The 20,777-nt window shown below is 36.0% G+C and overlaps 1 protein-coding gene across 7 annotated transcripts in view; it reads right to left on the reverse strand.

The window, feature by feature from the left end:
* The window catches only part of DCAF6 (DDB1 and CUL4 associated factor 6), a 74,523-nt gene that overhangs the window by 42,488 nt on the left and 11,258 nt on the right, over positions 1-20,777 (reverse strand). For all 7 annotated transcript variants that reach the window (XM_038146815.1, XM_038146824.1, XM_038146807.1 and 4 more), the window contains exons 2-7: positions 15,277-15,338; positions 8,995-9,087; positions 6,215-6,400; positions 2,741-2,854; positions 1,559-1,694; positions 515-729 (exon numbers count right to left, since the gene is read on the reverse strand). In XM_038146815.1, coding sequence (XP_038002743.1) covers positions 515-729; positions 1,559-1,694; positions 2,741-2,854; positions 6,215-6,400; positions 8,995-9,087; positions 15,277-15,338 — 806 coding nt within the window. The remainder of the gene's footprint in view (positions 1-514; positions 730-1,558; positions 1,695-2,740; positions 2,855-6,214; positions 6,401-8,994; positions 9,088-15,276; positions 15,339-20,777) is intronic.

The raw sequence follows: 20,777 nt of genomic DNA on the forward strand, positions 1-20,777 counted from the left end.
GATCAGAAAATTTAGATTGGAAGGGTCAGCATCATTGTAACTGAGCTGATAAAAAATAACTGCTTGAGTTTTGAAAATTTTAATACTGCTCAGTAAAAGTGGCTCACCTCCTTGATCTAAACATCTTGTACTCCCTCATATCTGCCAGGAAATGATAACTTTTACCAAGGAGTATTAATATTTGATTTCAAGGAATATGCTTCTCATGTCATGAAAAGTAAGAGAACACAGAGTGACCTGCCAGCCTTGCTGGTCTTATGCCCCAAGGTTCAGGCAGTTGCCTTCTCATCTCTAAGAGAGGGAAACCAGATGAGAAGGAAAACTAGAGTGCCCAAATCTTATAAATAAATACGTATTAAAAATACACCATTTTTGTGACAATCTACTGGTCACACCTCATTCTATGACCACCAGCATTATTTTCAGATTAAAGGGGAAGACAATTGATGGTATTTCTTGTGTGCTGCAAGCTATAAAACATAAAAGATGAAAGGAGGTCATCTTAACCACTTGCCTCTTCCCTTCTCTCTTCTGCAGAAGGGACTTTAAGTTCTCGTGCTGTGTCATCCTTGGGATCAAACAAGTAAATGTAATCTGAGGAGTAGCTCACAAGGATCTCTTGGCCATCTTCACTGTAACACAGGGATGTTACCCTGCAGGATTTGTTGTTGAGATGAGGAGGGACAAAACGTGCCACCATTCCAACAGTGCCCCTGCCAGCATAATTCCCTTAAAAAAAAAAAAAAAAAAAAAAAAGAGAGGAGGAAGAAAAAAATTACACATTTACTATTGCAAATTTTCAAGAGCTTCAATAAATAATCAGGGAAAAGCTATGTATCCTGTAGTTTCTGCAATAATTTTGATCTGGAGAATGACATATCAGATTTTACAATCTTTATTATTTTTGTTTACAAATTCTATATACATTACAAAAAAATAAAAGATGGAAACACACACACTTATATAAATGTCTCACATACCCACCACATTGTGTTGTATGGAAGCTATCTGTCAAATGTGGCACAAATTGAATTTTTAGAACCAAAAACCACAACATAATGATGCAAATCCATATCTACACACAAATGAGAAAGGAATTTAGTGCCTTTGCACTAAAAAGGCAAGCACAGTGCAGGATATTATGGAGTTCATAACATTTCCTCCCAACAAGAAGCATCAGGTTCCAGCATGGTAGAGTACAAGACAAGAACTTAATTAAAATTCAGGTGGACCACTGGAGGCTGCAATCCCTGGCTTTTTTGAATCCTGGAATCACATGTTCCAAGACAAAATAAGAGACATTACAAAATGCGATTTTCTGCATTCAGTACACAATGCACTCTGAGATGCATGAAGAGATTAGGTTTAGTTCTATGAAGATTTCTGCATTAGCAAGTATTAGAGTGGAATGACTCTACGATTACAAACCATAGCTCCCAGAGAAGGAAGCTACACTTCTGCAGTGTTCCACTTGAGCCATTCACCACCTATTTTGAAAATAAGCTGAAATAGGCACAGCCAGTGTGCAAAAATGCTCACTGCACAATGTGTCTCCTACCTGTTGCCCTTGTGCCAAGCATTCTCCTGTCATAGATCCTCACTGAGCTGTCAGAACAGCCTACAGCCAGGTAGTAGGGAATGGGTGGACAGATAGCAACAGAGGTGGCAGCACGACGACAGTTTATTAAAATATCCTGGAACACACAAAAATGCAGCATTGAAATAATAGCTCTGAACATTTGAAGTATAATTCTTTGTTTTGTTTCACTACACGGGCCCCTCCCTTAGTCAAGGAGATTTGGAGAAAATAGGTCTGGCCTGTGAAGACGGATCATAAATGTGTTATCAGAAAAACCACTGCACAGAAGGAAAATTATCAGAGAAAGAAAACTGGTACCAGAACAACTGAAAAAGAAACCTAACCAAAACAAAAATACAGGAACATTTAAAAATAGATAAGCTAAACAGACTTATAAACTACCTTGCACCTTGGATTTTCTTATGGAAACACAGTAACTGTGGAGGTGGAAGAGTACTAAATATGCAGAAACAGTTTAAATCAATTAAAGGATCAGAATAGGTTCCATCTACAGGCAGATAACTGGGTAAAAGGAAAAAAATTAAAGAAACCCCTAGAACTGGAAAATGTGCACAAGGCTGAACAAAATTAATCAAGACTAGCAAGACATACTTCAGTAATTTTGTTCCAATTCAACATTAAAATTGTTGCTAAAATTCAAACACAGTGGACACTGGTAATACCAGTAATCTAATATAAATCATTACCAAATCTTTTCTTACAGAGGGACGAAGGATGCTCAAGAATACAAGGCTGCAGGTGATTCTCAAGGCTCATTTTTTGCCTCTGTTTTTGCACTCTATATTACTAGTGTAGACCAGACTAAAAGATTCAGTTTCAACAGACAAATTTTTTCTACCATGTCTGAAGCCTCACATCAAAGCATTTTTGTAAAATAAATTTGTTTTTATAAAATAAAAATGCCAAAGGAGATATTAAAATTAAAAAAGAAAAATGAAAAAAACTTCCCAAACTTTTATTGTTTCTTGGGAAACATACTGTCATCTCCACCAGTGACCCGAAATCTATAATTTCTAAAAGCTTTACCAGAATACATATCATGTGTTTCTGTGATGCACAGCTCTACATTTAGGTAATTTTTATTAAAATATTATTATCATCATCATCAAATAAATCTTTATTAAAAGGTTTCATTCTTACATCTTTACAATCTTCCTTTGTGCAACTTGTTTTGATGCGAGTATCAAACCATCTCACAGTGCCATCCTCACCACAAGAGAGGAAAGTGTAGGGATCATTTGGTACTGTCATAATCTGCTCAAAAGACAAAAAATAAGATTATTAATAGCTCCAGAAATAGCACTAATTTAAAAAGAAAAGCATCAATATTTGGAGCAGCAGTAAGGCAGTTAGGACTCAAGTCAAGCTTTCCAGTGAAGTAATGAGAAAAATTGAAAACCTGATGATGTTTCCTCATTTTCAAGAAAATGTTTGAACTGTTGAAACCAAAGGAAACTTTTAAATGTCACATAAGATTAAATATCCATAGGTCAGGGCTTACAGTTGGTTTATTTCTTTTATCTTTTAATACACAACATACATTTACTGCAATCACTTTTCAGATAACTTATCAGTTTGCTGCAACATTTCAACAAAAGCTCTGTTTATTCTCTATCAAGTAATAGGAGACAATTATAAACAAAGTCCTCACAAGTCTGAATGCCTTGAAAGTACTAAATGGCTTTTATTCCCATTGGGCTATTCCTTTACATCCTAGGTAGTTCCCTGCAGCAAGTCTGCATTAAAGGCTGCTACCAAGCTACCTCCACACTGCAATTATTTTTTAATTTTTTTTTTGGAGAGAGCACTGTACTGAACCATTTTCCTAAGCTCAGCCCTTTTCCAGCTAGAGATAACTCAGATGGAGTCTCACATGAATGGCTTCACTCAAAGCCTCCTCAAGACAAAATGAAAAGGCAAGTGACCATAATTTTAAATATGACCTGAATTCCACAGGTCAGTGAATGCACAGGAAATGCCAGTTTACTTACACTCTGTCTCTTAGAACAGAAAACAGAGAATGTTGTGGCAGTATTTTTCTTTTCCTACACTCCTGCTAGTATCAGTAGAAATTTATAAAGCAACAACAATGGTTAATAGTGTATTATATTCATGGAACACAGAGCATGAGTGATTCTTCAACATTTTAAATTACATAATTTATCACCCCACTTCCCAAAATTCCTAATAAAAGTAATTTATGGATATGTGCAAATCTCTCTGCCTGAAATGGGGTTACACAGGTAACAGCTGAAGGCTTCAGCTTCTCTTCTAAGGCTCAGCACAGTAACTGAGACAATGCTTGCTGTGCCAAATAAGAAGTTTACCTTACAGAACAAAGGCAAGGCTTGAATACCAATAGAACTGCTGAGCTATGACCACTATTCTTCAATATATCAGTGTAACATATTGAAGACTGTTTTTCACTACATATTTAATTCAAATTAACTTTGTTTGCATTGTTATAAAAGTTAGCAATTGTTCTTCAATCCACTAAATTCTTCCACCATTTAGCAGAGCTTTCAGTGAAAACATTTTGCTCCAGTGATGTTGTTGAACATGACAAGCTCTTATTTCTAGTAGCTGTATTTTATTTTTGTTCACACTGATGCTATTTCACCCTATACATGTAATATAAGTTGCACATGGCAACTTCTATGTCCAGTGTTCACAAACATCCTAAGTACTTCATAAGCACTCAACCAGAGAAATGGAGAAGTGCAAACTCCAATAATTAAGTCAATATTGCTACATTTAAGTTCAAGTACACATTATAAATATATATATAAAATTGGCTTTTTACTAACTAAAAACTTGTTTGCTTCTTAACTTTAGAAGTGTATAGCTATATAATCACTTCACTGTATTTAAAACAAGAAAGTAAGAGGTGTTCATAAAAGCACATTCCCTTTCTGAAATGCAATTCACATGAAGGGCAATAAAGAAAAAATTTGGCTGAAGAAAAACAAACTTGTCAAGGTCTCGTACAAACAAAAAATTCTTCAGAAACATGAATCAAGAGCCTCTACCTCTACTTATTCTATTCTCACTCAGAACTAAAAACAATTGTACAATTAGCTCACCATATACAGCAACCTACACCAATTTCTACATTCCTCTGTTTCATGTTTTTGCAATGTCTTGAACTGCCACAAACTCCAAGAGCTGTATAAACCCAAACCACATTCAAATTTAGAATTTGTACCTCAGGGGCAGCTTTTAGCTTTTGTTATTTAGAGAACCCAGTGAGTCAAAGTTCTATATTTAACATGATGATGTGGTTACATACAGCTGGGCAGTAACATCACAATATTTAGAAATTATCTCCCCACTCCAGGAACCTCTCCACTTCAGTGCAAAAACAGGATAAGAAAAATGACTCCATAAAGAGACAAAGTTGTTAAAACAGCTAATGTCATATAGAAGTTTTAACTGTGTTTAAAAGCAGCAAAAACAACCAAAACTGTAACAAAATTGTCATTCAAAACAACAATAATCCCTCTTGTTAACATTATTGCTGAATAAAAATCATCCCAAATAAGACCATTTTGATGGTGCAATATAGCAGGGAAATGTAATTGGTGTAATTACAACCATAAGGACACTTTACTACAGGAACAAAAATTAACTCTGGCAGTACTTCAGCCACTGTCTTTTTTCACACATTCCAATTCTTTTTATGAGAAGTTTTAAAGATTTTGTTCATTTAACATGCAAAGAAAGTGATCTAAAAGCTTGCTATGAAATCTGAGCTGAATATATAAAAAACCAATGGATCTGGGATTTTTTCCCCTGTGTGTGTACTGCAGAAGTGTTAAAAAAGCCCCAACAAAAAATAGTGAAAGAAAGAGGAACATTTATAGCCTACCAAAAATTTTACAGTTTTTTCTATTTTAAGCATAGTAGTTTCGCAAGCAGCAGCTTTTGCTGTTATTTAAAAGAAGCAGATAGAACAATAAATCTTTCTATTTTCCTAACTTAAGTAACACTTTGCTTCCCCACTTGCCTAACTTATATGAACAAAACTTCCAAGAGAGCACTGAAAAGACTGTGGCTAAATTTACACCAAAAGAGTTAACTAGAATACACCATAGAAAAATTATCTACAACTGTAAACACATTTTTCAGATTAAGTTGTTCACACATGCTGAGCTAAGCATTTCTTAGAAGAATATAAATTGTGAAAATGGCATGAAACTGCTGAAAAGTTCAGGGAAGAGGGGAGGGGCAGAGGGGGAAGAATAAAAATAAAAATGTAAAACAGTCACTTCCCCCACCTCCCAACCTACTTCAGGAAGAAATTCAGAGCTCAATTTTAATCTGTTTTGCTCTGCAGAATATTCATTCAGTGAAGGTGAATTCATATTTGCAAAGTGGTCTTAATAGTACCACTTTTTGCAAAGTTCTCAGTTCAATTTAGACAGCACATTTCTCTGTTCAAGCCTACTTTTTAAATGGGATTAAAAAAGCAATTCAAAAAAGACAGAAGAAAAGTTCTGTAACTCTCACTGCACTGAAACTAAGTTTTCAACAATCTGGTTAAAATCTTGGGCAACAATACAATAGAATATATATTTTACCCATCTTAAACTTATGATTTATTTCAGGAGGTACCTCGTAGGTAGTCCCATAGTGGCAGGTGTACTGGCATTGCCTGTTGGTCTCTGCATCCTGTTCAACATTCGTGTAGAAAATTACTCCATCTCCGGAACAAGAAACAATCTGTTTGTCATTGGTGCATGGTAGGAACTTTGCACTGAAAATATTGGCTCTGTGTCCTGAGCGAATTGTTGTGAGAACCTAAAGAACAAAGGAAAAAAGGAGGCTGCAGCAGGTCAGTGTTTTCCAAGCAAATAAAGGATGGAAAAAACTCAGACTGTGAAATACGAGTATGCACAGGCTGCCAGGGACCTACAGTTCAGTACAACACAACAGAGAAGATGCCTTTACACCAAATTTCTTCTAAGAACAATGTGGTTCTACAAGAGAGATTTGCTCAGGCACTTGCACGAAGCAGTCTGCAAAATACAAGGGCTGGAATGCAGCTGCCACCTTTGTTTTTGCAATGCTGGCTCCAGAGCACATCAGGTTTCTCAAAGTGAAACACTGGTCAGGGTGATGGTTGCAGCCACTCAGCACGTCAGGGAGGAGAGACTTAGAAGATCTGGGATATTGAAAGCCAAGAAGAATAAGGCACTGTAATCCAAGCCAACTTTCTAGACTTAAAAATTTGATGTTACTCTTAAACTCACTCTAAAAAGGAAAACTGATGTTCATAAGGAAGAATGTTTTGAAACTAGCCCAAAATAAATAAACATTTAAGAACTTGATTATACAGGGCAATAAACCAGGACTTCACTTAGACTCTCATTCATCTACAATAAAGCAGAGAAACATATGATTTACTTGACCACCACAGCTGATTTTAGACACTTTGTGGTGACTCTTTATCCTTACTCACATACTTAGTTTACCAAAACTGAAAAAACCTCCACATCCTTTCCTGTGAACAAGTGAACATTATACTCTTATTCCTCCCATCTGCAGCACTTGAACCAAACTGCATTTTCACCACTCCCATTAGGAAAGAAATAGTCACCAAGTTGTTTACAGTATGAAAATTACTTCCAAATTTCCACTCAATTAACTTAATCAAAGGAAGTGTTTTGCAAATGAAATTTCTCTGTCAGTAGAAGCTCATGACTAACAGTTCAGAAGTGCTATTTCACACCTTTTAAATAATTCCCACTAAAAAAGTTTAACAGTGTATCTGAATATTCTGAAAGATACAAAATAATGATGGCTGAAGTCTATTTTTGTTACTCTACCTAGATAATAACAGAAAATATGGTAATAAGGATATTTGCCAAGATGACAGAATTACAACACAGTTCTGATACCAATTTGCTGCCTTTTTCTGTATAGATCCTCTTACTCAAGCCAGAAAAAAATTAAGCTAACATAATTGTAACACTCATTAAAAATCACATCTCTAGTACATTTCAGGAATAACACTGATTGAGTCTTCTTGCTGGTAACCTGCTGTTTTATAATTGCATTTGCATGTATTGGAGAAAAAAAATAATTCAAAAATCATCTTTTCCTCTGCTGTTACAAAAAAATAAATAACTCAGCTAACTGTGAAAAATCAAAAAAGAAAACATTTATCATATTCCTCATTAGGTTTAAGTAGAGAAGTAGTACACAACAGGGGGAGAAAACTGTCCCATGAAAGCATAAAGCTTTAAATTGCAGCACCTTTTAAAATATTGCAATATTTTAATGTAAAAATTATATAATGAGCAACTATCCCATAGTAGGATATTAAAATAAACTCTGCTCAATAGATAACATTGAACATCCTTTATTTGCATGAAAAATTCTTACTCTGCAAGTCACTCCACCAACACTCACTTTGGAATATATCCATCATCCACTTCACAGCTGTCTTAGATACTGCTTTTCCAGCAGAACTCCCAGTCCAAGAGAAACCCTACCTAGTGGTACTGATCTGAACTTTGTCAGGCTGACACCAAAACTGAAAGGAAGAGAGAAAGTTTGTAAGCTCTGGCTTATTTGGAGAAGTGAGCAAAAGGGCCTTACCTATAGGCACAGGCAACACTCCAAACCACCACAGCCCTTCAGGACAGCAAACTACTATTTTCTGCTCAAACTCTCTTCCACCACACCTTCTGTTTCTCCCATACATTTAATTTTTGAGCATATCCTCAGGGTTTAGTTGTCACCTTCTGAGAGGACACAGCTCAGAGCATCTGTTCTACCAAACTATCAGCAGTTCTTTCAAGAGAAAGGTGTGGGACAGTGCCACTACCTGATGGATGCCAGCTGGCACTACTGGGAGTCTTTCAGCTGCATTGCAACCCTTATTTCAGTACAAATTATTCTCCATCTACTTGCAGGCACACACAAGGCAATGTAATTTTACATTGGAGTGAACTATTTTAATCAAGATTGGCACCCCAACAACATTACACAGAAAGACATTATATACAGTACATTACACAGAGGAAAAAAATACAGTATTTTAAAAGTGAGAGGAAAACAGTTTATCTGACTATAAGATTTCATGAGAATTACTGAATCCTATTGCTGGTCCTGACACTAATCTGTGGTGAGACCATGTTCCCTTTGTGCCCGGCCATGTACCGTAAAATGGGATAATACCAATGTCACAAAGGATTAGAACTCTCAGGTTTTAAAGCACTGTGAGATTTTATTCCCATTTATATACACTAAGAAGTGCATGATATTATCTTTTTCACATAATAATTAATATCTGAAAGCTGATATATTGAAAAATATCTTTTAATAGCTTGAAAAATAATAACTTGCATCCTGTTTGAAAATTAACAAGCAGCCAAAAACAAACATACCTTTCTGCTGTAGGGATTAGTAATTACCAGGTTGGTGTCATCTGAACCAGATAAGATATATTCTCCTGTATCATTCCAGCAAATTGTATTCACCTGCATGAATTTAAAAAAAAAATTGTTTAGACACATATTAATTCAATTTTCACTATATTAAAACATCAATACTCATCCAACACTACAGAAGTAGGAGTTAACAAATTCAACTGAAATTATGTAATTTCTAAGCAGCTAGCATAAAAAAAATTGTGTTTTTAAAACAAATTGATAAGGGAATCACCTGCTTCACCTATGGCATCTCAATTACTCCCTCTGCTCCTCAAGAGTTCATCGGGTAAATTAAGCTTCCCACAGTAGCCACAATTTTACACACTCGGGTGCTTTAATGTACCAAATCTACTCCACAGAGAGTTCTCTGAATTTGAACTGGAGGGCATCACAGTGCTCTCATTACTGTATCTTCACCATATCCAAATTCTGACCATCCATTGCTTTGCACACTTTTCAGTGACCACACCTTCTCAGAGAAAAGCACTGCAGAATCCATTCCAGATCCCTTTTGAAAAGTGTGAGTACACTGGGAAAGAAGAATCCTACAGTGAGGTACAGAATTGTACTGGGAGAGCTTTACAATACATTTCCTTATCAATTTTCCTTTTCACAAGACTGTGCTTAATAATGTGTCAGTGAAACAAAGCTGTGAAAGCACTCAAAATCCAGGAAGCTCAAAAGGCATCCTCCAAGCAGCAGCTCATGCACAAGCACCAAAGACTGCATGCAAGACCATTGTTATTTCCAGTAAGCCTCTAAAATACCTTCAAGTGTCAAACTGCAGCCATCACCATTTTCTGCTGGCTAGATTCTGTTGGCAGAACAGCTGCCTTAGTGTGCTGTACCAAACTGGATTACAGAATTGGTAAAAAACCCACTTTGTTCTGAATTATTTTCTTATGTCTTTTTTTTAAAATTCAAATGTTTCACTCTGAGCCCCCCCAATAAAAGTAATTTTTGTTTAAAATAAATACACTCATTCTAGTTGCTGTTTTAATGGCAAGTTGAGTGGGGGTTAGTTGCAAAATCAGAGTTAGCAGTTTCAGGTGGATCACAGGGACAACAGCACCTTGATATTCTCAGGTGGAGGAACTTGAGGAGAGATCTTGGTGTTAAACAAACATGCCTATGCCAGGGCTAGCTCAGTGCTCAGCAGCAGTCAGATATTGTTAGGATTTATTAGGAAATGCACAGAAGAGCAGGATATACACCCATGCATGGCAATCCCACATGTCCCACGCTACGCAGTTTGGTTCGTATCCCGCTCCTGTATTCTCCATTTCTATTACTGCCCAGTTGGAAAGAAAAATTATGACAAAGAATTACTGGGGTGCTCACAGATATCTAACACTTTTTATTGCAAGAAGCAAATAATTTGTACTGCCGTAGGGAAGGGAAATGATAGAAGCTTATGAGAACATGAATGACATGGAAAAAGTAAAAAATAATTTTTTGTGGATCTTCACAATACAAGAAATGGAAGGCCTTAAATGAAACCATCCAATGACATATACACATTCATCAAAGGGAAATGAAAAATGATCAGAAACAAAGGTGCAGCTTCCACCTCTATCTACCCATTAAAGCATGGTGTGTTCTCCAGAACACCCATCAAATACTGTCTGCTTGCCCTGTCTCAACTTCCTTCAAAAATATGTGCTGGCCACTTTCAGGGCCAAGTTATCAGGCTCCACTGAGCTTTGGTATGACCTTGCATGGCTACTCTTATGATTTTATAACTCTGACTGTCAATCACCAAGAACCACAATTTCAACTAGCCCCCAGGACCATCTATCATTGAAATAACCTGTCCTGACAATGGCTGTACTCTAAAATGTTGTCAAACATTGGACAGCACTACAGTGAGGGCAAACACACAAGCCAACAATGTTTATTTTCATCTACATTTCCTCTCAGGCAGAAAAGTATTATTATCACTGCCCTAAAGAAACCAAAATGCTAATGTAAGAATACAGGAATAGAAACAAGAATGAAACACTGAAAAACAAGGAAGCTACCGAAAAATTTAAAGTCATGATATGAGAAAGAATAGTTAGCACAAAAAAATTAAACAAATTGAGGGGGTTGATGTGGATATATATGTACAAACCCAAAATCTGAACGACAGCAAAGCAGATAAACATTGAAGATGCAAAGGGGAGATGAGATTATCTAAATTGCAGCATCACAAGGCTACACAAGACATCAATCAGTCGCCTCCAAAATTCCAATTTCATTGCAACGATTGCCTCAGTTGAGCAATTTCAATATACCCTGCCCAGACCAAAGTTGGTTCAAAATAATCCTGAATGACATAACCAAATTACTAGAGCTCTGTAACTAAACAGGCTTTTTTATTCTCCACCCAATCACCTTCTCAGCATTGCTGGCAACAAATAACTCAAAAAGTATCAAAGTTTTTCAGTGAAATCATCTTGGTTTGGGTTTTTTCAGAGACTTTCCAGTCAACATAGTGTTCAGTACAACCTACTGACCAGCACCGAATAACCAAAATTTGTATATGGATCACTAAAAAAACAGAATTTAAAAAAGTACTCTTCTCATTCCATGGTAGTAAACTACTAAAATATAATGTAAAGTAAGAACAGGTTAGAAAATTGCATTTTATTTTGAAAAAGTTACATATTGTACTACCTGCCACTTAACACCCAACTCAAAGTATAATGTAACTAGTATAATGTTACTATTCTGAGCGTTTGGAAACCTCAGGAAAGGGTGTTGGAGACTGAAGAAAGGATACATCAAACACAAATGACAGACAATTACTAAAAAGCTAAGAAAAGCCAAAGGGTGTGAAATTAGCTTTTTTCTATTAAGTACTCCACATTACTAATTGTATCTAATTTTATTTGTCACTCATCTAACCTTGCAAGGAGTCAGCAGGCACTTTCGATTCATTAGTCAATTAGTCAGATATAAATTTACTATCTCTGTGCTTTCCTCAAAGACAGTGCAGGAGGCAGTGCAGCCAATCCTTAAAAAAAACAAAAAAGCCAAGTCCTCACTTCCATGCAAAGCGACCTCAGAATCAACTCTTTTGTGAACAGAAGCGATTAACAGAATACAAAAATAGAAGAAAAGAAATTTAAATGGCTGTAGATATCCAGAATATCAGGAATATCCCCCAAGAAAAGAAGGGGGTAAAAAAGGCAGTGCTTTTCATCTGTGGAGTACAAGGTGAAAATTGTTTCCAACAAAACACAAACTCCCTGTACTGGTTTAAGCCTGGCTTTGAGGAGTACATCAGAAAAGGACTTGTTCCCAAGTGCCATCCTGAAGGAGATGAATGCCATGAAGGATGCTGGTTTGTTATTGATCTGAATGCCTGTACATAGAAATGAGAAGTTACTCCTTCAGGTAATAAATAAATATTCTTTATTTCAAAATGTAGTATTTACTCATGTCAAATGCGTCATCTACATCCTGCATTTCAGCCTTCCTCAGCTTTCACAGGACCAAACCAGGAAGAAAATAATCTGTTATTTTTACTGCAATTCAATATGGTTTAGAGTTTCTTTATCCTCTACTTTCCTCACACTTCACTGCTGCTGGTCCAGATTGCTTCTCTTTCAACATTTCTCCTTTGGATTTAATCACTTCATACAGAACAGCTCACCTACCTCTGTACATTTCCTCATCTTCTTAAGCTCCCTTTACAGCTAACACAGAAAATGGCAATTTCTGGCATACAAATGATCTTACTGAATTTGACCATGTGAACCTTGTTGAAAGAGGCAAATCCTGCCCTGGAAGGATGATAAGGCTACTGGCAGACATCAGTAATTCTGTAGAACCAATTCAATTACTTCACACACTACTGCTAGAAACTGTGTCTTCAAACCAAGGGGAAAATGGGACTGTTTCAAAGAGAATTGCCCCTGAGCTCTGAGGTGAAAATACTCAGATTTTAAACAAAAGGTGTTTTGGTAATATTATTGTTACAAGAGCATGGATATGTCAAATAATTCATGGAATATTCCCTTCTTCACAGATATCCTGCCTGGGTATGATTATACACACAGCTGTATCTCCCACAGGATCTCTCCTCTGTGTACCAGGTAGGAACTTGGACTTTACTTTTATCCTCAATTAGTAAAAAATTTTCTTGCCTTAAGTAAGTTGTCCACCGTGTCCAATTACACAGCATGCTTTATATAGAAAATATAAGCCACAACTTATTCAACAGAACGATGAAAAACTTCTTAAAAACACCAATCAACCAAACAGCAACCAAAGAAAACCCCAAACCCCTGCCATCCAACCTTCATTAAAAAAACTGAACCACCCAAAACCACCTTTTAATAGGACAATATGGCATTTATTGCCCACATTTGAAATGCATACTAAGTCAGCAGTTGGGGGAGGGGGGGAGCACCAAATTACCATTGATGGTAATAAGGAATTTAATCAGTACAAGCATTGTAAATTTCATTGATTTCTACATCACAGATTTTTTAAAAACAAATAGTAAGAAATTATTCTGATTGGTTGTTAGCCTTAAAAGATTATTCCTTGCAAAAGACTGCACAGTAAATGGGGTAAGAACTCCCAATAGCCTATTCCTTAAAGATGGAGAGTTCTCAGCAAATTTAACTTCTAAAGACCTTTTTTTCAAACTATAGTGTTTTAATACTGTGGTATTTTAAACACCTGCAAATGATACTGTAAGTTTACAATTTAAACATTTTCCACCCACTGAAACAATTAGGCCATATGTTAAAGCATACTTTCAAAGCTAACACAATCACATCAAAGTTAGTTTTCAAATAAATATCCATCAGGTGGATTAACAATATCAACGTCAAGCAACAGCCAACACCAAATCTGCAATTTCTATTATGTGACACAGAGGCAGATAATTGAATAGAGATTGGTCACTTAATTTTTAAGAAGAAGTGAAGAAATATTATTTTCCTATATTCTATTTTAATAGGAAAAAATTACCTTTTTTTTTTCAAGGAAATAAAGAAAAATAAATAAAAAACCCTAATCAACTTCAGGAAAAGAAATTTGAAAAATTTAATCTTAAGTATTTGAGGAGATGAAAAATTACTTAGAGAAGAAATTTGGAAGCAAAGTATCACTGTTACAATCTTGTATGTAAAAATTAATAAATACACATAGACTCATAGAATTGTTTGGGTTGGAAGAGACCTTACATCATCATTCTTGCAACATTTATTGAAGAAAAAAGAGAAATGTATGTATTTGTTTCATTACACCAACACCATCTGTACCAGAACATTAAACTTATAATGTAGTCAGCACAGGAAAAGTAGGCCTCACAATTTATACACAGCAATTCTAATCCTGGCCTTTCCCAGACTTTCCAGGCTCCCAAAAACACAGGCACATCAAAATCATACTTCTGATCTCAAGGAGGCCTGATGTTAACAACACTTGTTCCTTAAAACTACTACTGTGTTAGTTAACAATTATATTGCTCCTCAATGAATTAAAAGTCCAAGCAACTCAAGCTAAAATAATCATTATGTTTGTACAGTTTTAGAAATACACATTAAAGTACAAAAGCCTCACTTACATTTTCATTTTTTATAGAATACTTTCATTTTTCAGATACCTTGTTCAACAAATACTTCAACAACCATAAATTTCCACTCTAATCCTCAAAGGTAACATGGCAGCCTCTTTGTCCTGAAACAATTTTAGGTAAAAGCTTTATTTAAAAGGATGTGTTTTAAAATATTTGGACCCCTTTCAAAAATTAATATTAATATTTAAATAAGCCTTTCAGGAAGGCTTATTTTTGTTTTCATTGCCTATAAGTCACTATGTAGCACTTGATGATTTGCTTTTTGAAATTGGAAAACAAATCACTCAAAACACTAATAACTTTTTAATTCAACACAGTATAACAAAAAAAAAAACCCACCTTCATTTCAAGGTTTAAAATGAGTCCTAACTGAAAAGGCAGAAATGTGCTTAAATGACAGGAGAGATTAATTCAATCAGCAATAGACACAACACTAAGATACAGGAATGGGATTTTGTTTTGCTTCAAAGGTAGAAGTGTCAGATATTCCAGAAGAAACAAATAGCAAGAAATTCAGATGTAGATCTCAACAATCAGAGTGGTCCTGCTCACCTTTAATACATAAGATATTTGACTTTTTAAGTTGAGGGACTATTGCCATGGCAACAAAATCACAATTCAACAATTTTTAACAAACAAAAAAGCAACAAGTGACTTACACATCCATCATGCACATTCAAGGTTGCTTCAAGTTTTAATCTTTGGATAAATTCTCTTCTCCCTGTGAAGAAAAATACCAATTAAATAACTTTTAAAAACTGAAGTAGTTAAGAGCCTGCTAATGACCATTCACAGGTAAAAACCTAAACGGCAAAGAACCAGAATCGAAAATTAAATCTTGAAACAATTCATATGGTTCTCATTTTACAAGTCCTAAGACAAGCATGGCATTTTCTGGTTCTTCCACTCCCTTTAATAAGAGGGTAGAAATGGCAAAATGAACATTTCACAGGTTCACAGGCTGATGCTCCCTCTAAAACTAACAGCAAGAAAACAGAAACTAATCCTGTGGTTATTTACTTCACTTTGCTGAGAGGGAGCTACAATAATATAATTCAAGCAGTACAACCCTTGCATTTGGAAAATTAACATTTCAGACCAGTAAAATTCCATTTCATTAAAATTATGTACAAAGAGGAGATGAAGGATAAAGGTGAAATCTATAAACGCATGTGAAGACAAAGCCCCAAGAACTTTTATGTCCTTATACCCTATGTACAAACTGATTTTACCACTGCACTCAAAAACACTACTGTACTAAACACATGAAGAGGGAAAACCAAAGTATATTGACAAAAATGTGGTCTTTTCCTGAACTAGATTTTTAAACACATGGCTCCAACTCTCTCAGGTTATACTGAGCCTAATATTCCCCAGAAAGCACTCCCAGAAAAGAAAAATACTGATAAACCTAATATTTTTAACTTCAATCCCAAAAACTCTTGAGCTCAAGGATCATTACCCCTTTTAAAATTCTGTGTTAGTACATCTCTCAGAACAAAATTCCAGGTAAGAGCATCAGACTGTAGGCCTGTGCCAGGCTGCACTGTTTCCAAATACGTAACTGTGAAATTCACTCAAAATGAACCTTAAAAACCTAGAATCAGGAAAAGAACAGCAACAGAATCCACATCTGAAAAATCCTATATTTCTGAACTTCCTTTGGCTCAGCTCAAGGCAGAGCCATGTCAGTGTTGTCTCTGGCAGTGTAGCACATACTTGGAAAAGTAGTTTCTCCTCTCTCCACTTGCTTCCTCTGAATGTTTTTTATTTCTCCCATACACTCTCCAGCCCTGCAAAAGAACACCTGATATCCACACCTGGTCCCTCACAACCACCTGTCTGGAAGCAGGCACTGAGAATCTCTGCCTCACTCCCTCCTCCAAGGCCAGGACACCCTTCCAGCAGCACCAGCGCTTGCACCCCAATGTTAATACAGCCTTCCTTCCATCAAAAGGTCTGGGCTAGATACCTCAGTTTTGCTGGAAGTAGAAGCCACCTCCAAAATTCAAAATTTCTCATAACACTGCTTAAGTACCACATTAGATGAAGATCATACTTCAGCAAAATATTTTTTCTGTTTCAAGAGGAGGTACTTAGTGGGTGAAATGGTTATAAAGTGCTTGCACTTAAAGCACGCCAGAGCCAGCTTTAAAAAGCTAAAAGCCAGACTTCCCTCATGCCCCATTTTATAAACACTGAACTTGTGACATCTCGGGTGGTACAATTTCTGTTAACCAGGAAAAACCATAATTAGAGAAAATTTAAAATAATGACATCTTATGCACCATGCTCTACTAGCAAGAATGTATGCATTCTTTGATTAGGAATGCACACATCTACCTACTTCACTAGGTTTTCTTTACCACTTCTCCTTGCCCATTTTTACCCCCTCCAGGAACACACTTTTGACAGTAGATTCTCAATGGTTGGTTTATTGTACCTTTCTGTGAAATCCTATTATTTTTTCAAATCAAATGATTTCTCTGTTTTCAATAAAGATTCCTGCTTTCAGGTTAATTTGATTTCTTCAATTGCTTGTAAATAAATGTGAATGCTGAGGTGGGAATTATCACCTGCTGCATGCTTGGGTATCACTTTGTATAACAGAAACCTTACGATTTGCTTCTGGGGTGCTCCCGCATTGCAAAATACAGAGCAGTAATGCACTACCTCCAATAGGATGACTTCATTAGGATTGTATACTCCACAAACCAACACAAAAATACAGAGTTTGCCAGACCCATCACACTTGCATTGATGAATAGAAAAAATCTGATAGCAGTGGATAATTGCTGAGCATTGCACCACATGCATAAAATACATGTGGAACGAGGTGATGTCTGCAGAGCAACACGCAGGTGCTTGCTGAGAATCCCCTGTACAATATAGTGACTATTTGATAAGTTTCATAAATTATTTTGTATGTCAGAGCAGGCAAATAATTCTTCTTAATTTTCAATTATTTATTAGTTATTTTAATTTTTAATTATTAATATTTCTTAGAAATATGATTCAAACTAATTTTTAAAAACAAACAGAGAAACAGATTTTACTCCTTCCTGTATGCTCTGGTTTTAATCCAAATCACTTAAACCAGCAAGTAAGAAACAATAACTGTGTTCTAATCACATTTTCAGTTTCAATTTTTATTTTCTCACAGAAATCTGTTGACAAAATAAGATATGAATCATTTGTTGCTGTTAGATTAGGATTTTTTGGTCTTAATTAGAACACAGTATCCACATGAGTTTCAGTAAACCTGAGATGCAGGCATAATGTGTCTCATATACTCAACACTTGGCCATTTACAACATTTTTTAAAATTGTTAGGATTGCATATATGATTTATTATATATGTGTTTAGTTATTTATCCTTTGATCATTTTTATCTATATATTTGAGAAAGGAATTAAATGCAAACAAAATTACAACCCAAATAGTTTCTATATTACCTAAAGGAAAAAGGGGGCAAGGGAGAAAGCAGTTAAAATGTTTTGCCTCCAAACCCCCTCTTATTTGATTAAGTACTAAATGCAGTAAGACTGCAAACAATCAAACTGAATTGATTGTTTGTAGCTTCTCTGATCATTCAAAACTAGAACCACCAGATCCTAAGTGGTGCTTTTACTCTAAAATAAAAACCTGAACTACATTAATAAACTGATCTGAAGAAAATACTGCCTCTGCTTTTTCTGTTGTTAAAAGCTGAGCAAAATCAGTGAATCTGTGTTCCTTGTACTTCAGCAACGACTCCCACAGGTTCACTTGGTTTGATAAAAAATGTTCAGCAGTAAGTATTAGAATTTGTCACTTGAATTTTTTGTCACTGATCCACTTTTATGATGTCGAAAAAAAATTAAGAAGCAATACCTCTTGGTTTGTTTTGTATTTACTCTTCAGCATCTCAGCTCTTATTGCTGGACTTCCTAACAGCCAGATTCTCCATGTCAAGGGCTCTGCTCTCCCAAGTGACAAGAATCTTCACAATCCTTAATTCCCATTCACCTAATCCAAAGGCTGCCTGTTCCCTCCACCTTCCTACAAAGGCAGCCCTCCTGGTTCCCCTTTCAGCTACGATGATGGATGAAACCCAACCTTTTCACAAAACTCCAAAAGTACTTTTCTCTGACAATATCAGCATCAAGACCTCTGTCATGTTTAGATTTTTCCCACCCCAATACTGAGACCAGGCTCTCAAGCCAAAAATTATTTCTTTTTCCCCTTAACTAAGTAGCATCCCTAGAAAGGCAATCCTTTAATTCTGTGAAGGTGCTTCAATATATTGTTTCCTATAATATTCAAATAAGGCCTAGGACATGGATCAAGTGATCAAGCTGTCATCACCAAGATTATCTCACTGGACACATGGGGTTTGTTCAAAACTGCTGAGATGAATTTACCAAGAAGGACACGATAAAGCAAAACAAAACAATAAGCCCTGTTAAATTTCAAATGGCTCTGATGACCTCCCTGTGTTTACATAGCTGAAATTTGGAAAGTTGTCCAACTAATGCTCCACCCATCCATTTTCACTAGTTATGCACCAAGTGAAGCCTCACAGTTCAGTGCTATTCTCAGTACAATGATCAATAATATTCTCAGTTTTTAGCCATCCACCTATTCTCACCAAACATTAAGCACTACTGAAGTCTAAAGGTACAGTGAAACTCACAGTGCAGTGATCAATAATTTTTTTCGTTTATACTAAGCTGGAGACTTAGGGACCATTCTGTGTATGAAAGAAGCCCCACCTTGAGTCGTTCATGATACAAATTTAAATACAAGAAAGCAGGTGAAAGAGAAGTTGCAGCTGTTTCTTTGTAACTTTATTTCTTCAAAACATCCACTGTGCACAAGGTCAAACCAAGCACTGCCTTGCAACTCCCACCTGGAGAACTACCCAGCCTGGGTGTCTGGGCAGTGCTCTAATCTCACTTCAGGGAGCAATACCAAAATAAAACAGCATCCCTTGTACTCCCCACTCACAGTCCTTACGACACCATTTAGGTCACAATCCCCAGTTTAAGGACTGCTGATCAGGTGCTTCCTATGTGCCTGATTTGGCAGAGAGACACATACCTTTCTTTTGTAAGTAACTTAGTCAAAGCTGCTTCAGAACTGATGACAGCAGACAAGTTAGATGCTTTGAGCATGCAAAACCTTCATATATTTAAAACTAGGCTCCAAAGTTTCCCCTTGAAGAAGTACAGATCATTTCATGATGAAGGTTTAGCTTTAAAGCACATTTGTGCTCCACAGAAATTTAACTAAACTTTGATCCAAAGCAGCACCAACATAGTATAAGATGTAAAAGACAACCCTTATTCAGTAATAGACCCCATTTATCAAATGAACACTCATTTATATCAAGCTGGCTCTTTACAAGGCCAAGTCCCTCAGCGCTGGCTTGCTGTGACATTTGGAATGCCCTAGTTTAAAGCTGAAATGGAGCCAGCATCTGTTCCCGATGCAGAGCACATGTTATCCTGCACTCTGAGTGCATTTCAAAACTTCTCTTGGTTTTCCAGGGTACAGTTTAGGCATTCCTGAAGTAACTCCATTTGCATATAGCTTATTTTGCTGGATTAACTACGTCAAACTTTTCTGATCCATATCTAAACACAATTTTTCCAACAGAATTCTGCTATTCTACTATACTATACCGTAAACAGGACTACACATAATAAGCACTGAATTAACTTCCATCAAGATAAGTTAAAATTCTTGAAGATTGTAATTAATCTTAAAAATCACTTGTTAGCTATGTAAGCCAACACTGGCCTTATTTTATAGTCATTGTGACATAGGCTCAAGCAATTTATCAAAGGAAAGAGTGAACCAGCAGTACTGCCAGAAACCAAATCCATGGGTGTGATCTCCAGTCCTTTGAACAAGGCTCTGTGTTATATTTCTTCACTTTTCTGCACTACTGCAAAAATGCAAAAAAAAATATAACTCTTGGTTCTGTCAATGTTTAAAAGACTACCTTTCAAGAGACTATGATCAACTATTTCATTATGGTTTAAGTTCAAAGCAGATAACTTAAATTATTCTTTGTTCTTAATGATACATCACAAAGCCTGAAAGAATGAACACTACAAAGAAAACACAAAATATTTTTATTGTCTACAAAGAGACTTCTTTGACATTTTAATAT

This window comes from Motacilla alba, chromosome 1, assembly GCF_015832195.1.
Source record: "Motacilla alba alba isolate MOTALB_02 chromosome 1, Motacilla_alba_V1.0_pri, whole genome shotgun sequence".
Classification (NCBI taxonomy): Eukaryota; Metazoa; Chordata; class Aves; order Passeriformes; family Motacillidae; genus Motacilla; species Motacilla alba.